Source organism: Penaeus vannamei, chromosome 8, assembly GCF_042767895.1.
Source record: "Penaeus vannamei isolate JL-2024 chromosome 8, ASM4276789v1, whole genome shotgun sequence".
NCBI lineage: Eukaryota > Metazoa > Arthropoda > Malacostraca > Decapoda > Penaeidae > Penaeus > Penaeus vannamei.
The window spans coordinates 42,987,228-42,989,727 of record NC_091556.1 but is presented as its reverse complement, the minus strand read 5'-3'; the positions used below and the strand labels follow the sequence as shown (position 1 = coordinate 42,989,727).

At 37.0% G+C, this 2,500-nt stretch overlaps 1 protein-coding gene across 5 annotated transcripts in view; it reads left to right on the top strand.

The window, feature by feature from the left end:
* The window catches only part of ci (cubitus interruptus), a 404,515-nt gene that overhangs the window by 135,423 nt on the left and 266,592 nt on the right, over positions 1-2,500 (top strand). For 4 of the 5 annotated variants that reach the window (XM_070124719.1, XM_070124720.1, XM_070124717.1 and 1 more), the window contains exon 1: positions 1-396. This exon is cut by the window's left edge. The exons of the other annotated variant lie outside the window; for it this stretch is intronic. In XM_070124719.1, coding sequence (XP_069980820.1) covers positions 381-396 — 16 coding nt within the window. In that variant the 5' untranslated portion in view covers positions 1-380. The remainder of the gene's footprint in view (positions 397-2,500) is intronic. 5 annotated transcript variants of the gene reach the window in all.

Below are 2,500 nucleotides of genomic sequence, written 5' to 3'. Positions count from 1 at the left end.
GTGATCTTGTTCCCTCCGTTCACGGGGTCCCACTACCGCTGTCACGTTGTCGAGTTGAGCCAATTAGCGATCGCGTGGCGTCACGTGCAGTCTGTCACGGAACTGGTGTGATTCTGACACGTTGATATGTGCTGTGAAATCAAAGTGCCGCGGGCGGTTTAGTGCCAACCTCTTCTTCCTTCCTTCCTCCTGTCTTAATCCCCCCTACAGTGTGTTTTATCGTGGAATGTGGAAATGCAAGATGGAAAAGAGAATCCATGTTTTTTCTCGGGGGAAAGATAATGGAAAATAGTTGTCGCCGCGCCCAAGGAATTTGCCGCGGAAGTTGTACTAATGTGGAACCGATTGGTGTTGTAAGGAAACGACATTGAGAAACAGCGATGCAAGAAAAGAAAAGTAAGTTGCGATGACTGGAGGTGATGACCGAACTGAGTGACATGTCAATCGCCCAAGGTCTGAAACCCTTGTAGACGTAGTGCGCACTAACACTTGGACATGCATGATTAAAAGGATTGAAAGTCTAGTTGAAATAGCCTGTGTGTTTATGACTCTCCTTACTAAATTAAGATTAAGAAAGGTATTATACAACACAATTTTCAAACTCCATAATTTTCTGTACTGTAGATGATATAGATGAAATAATAGAAGCATATATCATGCTAATTATACTGATAATAAATACGTAACTAGGGGGAGGGGCGAAACTGGGTACTTAAACTATGGAATGATATTACCTCCACTTTCTCTGTAAGTCTAGGATAACAGGATAATAAGAGAAGTTTGAAGATAATTTCCATGTGGAGATGAAGATAGAGAAGGGAGGTGAAGTTAACTAGCGTACAATATTAGATTTATGAGATCTAGATTGCTCTTTCTTATTTTTTCTTTCCTCTGCTTCTTTTCTTTTTATTCTCCTGTTCTCCTTTCTCTTCCTTGTTCCTTTCCTTCGTGTTCCTCCATATTTATTTTTTTTTATCTCCTATTCTTGATTTTTTATTTTCATAACGTCTTCAGGGTCGTTTGTCCGTCTTTTCTGATTCTCCTTCTCCGTTCCTCTACCGCCTTTATTTTACTTCCTCTCTCTTATTCTTCCCTCTTCTTTCTCCTCACCCTTCTTCCTCGTCCTTGTTTTCTCCCTTCCTCCATATATTTTTTTTATTATTTCCTCTTTATTTCTCCTCTTTTCCCCGTCTTTAGTTCCCGGTCCCCCTCTTTTTTACCTTCTCTTCCCCTTCTTCTTCCTCTTCCCTTCCTTCCTCCTCCCCCCCTTCTCTTCCTCTTCCTTCCTCCCTGCCGTAACTCGTCGAAAATAACTGCAATTATGAAGTCACCGAAACCGAGAATATAATATGGTATTTTTATGTTCTTTTTGTTTCTCTGTTTTCCCTCTTCCTTTTTCCCTTTGGGTTTTATGCAAATTATAACCAAATGAAGAGAGAGACAGAGAAACAAGGGAAAATAGGATATACAAATTGTGGCAAATCTTCACCATTAAAATATTATAGTATCCCAGAGAGAGAGAGAGAGAGAGAGAGAGAGAGAGAGAGAGAGAGAGAGAGAGAGAGAGAGAAAAAGAAAGAAAGAAAGAGAAAGAGAAAGAGAAAGAGATAGAGATAGAAAGAGAGGGAGAGAGAGAGAGAGAAAGAGAGAAAAGGAAGAATTATAAAACATAATCCGTGAAATCGGAGATCAGTCACGTTATCACCCTGCGCAAAGGCCCCAAAAGTAAAATAAACATATACCCATGTAATTATTATGGCCTTTCGGTGTGATGCAGCACAAACTGTTCCAAAAGAGCTGCTCCCGTTTTTAATCTTTTTCATCGGAGATTTGCGGTCATTTTCAATTGCTCGGACGGTAATTAAAACGTGAATGTAGAGGAATTCCTGTTTTTATATCGGGTGACTGTCGGGATTGTGGGTATAAGCGGGGTTATTACCATCATTATTATCTTTATCGTTACCGCAGTAAATAGCAATTTTATGACCATCGTGATTATGAATTTCCTCTGTTAAGTTCCTGCTAATCGCAATTTCTTTATCAGTGTCATTAGCATAGCATTTAGTACGACCATGATTATAATCTTATTGTGAAAAAAAGCTCCCAAAAGTCTAATATTCTTTTTATATTTTATAGCATTTTTATCTACAGCTGGTGTTGTTCCTAGTACTTTCTCTAATTATATCCATTTATAATTTTAATTTTGTCATTAGGCAAATCATGTATATATATTTTTTATTACGGCATTATTATTATTATTATTGATATATTTAGTTTTATTGTCATGAGCTACTGTTTTAAGACGACGTAAGAAGGAATAATGATAAAATATTGATCATGAAAATATTAATATTTTTAATTTACTGCAGTAACGATAATGTAACCATGGTAACAAAAATGATAATTATGATACAAGTAATGTTTAATGATAATGAAAATAGAATGAGTGATAATAGTCGCATCAATTACGATATATAAAGACAGTAAAGTTACAACATTG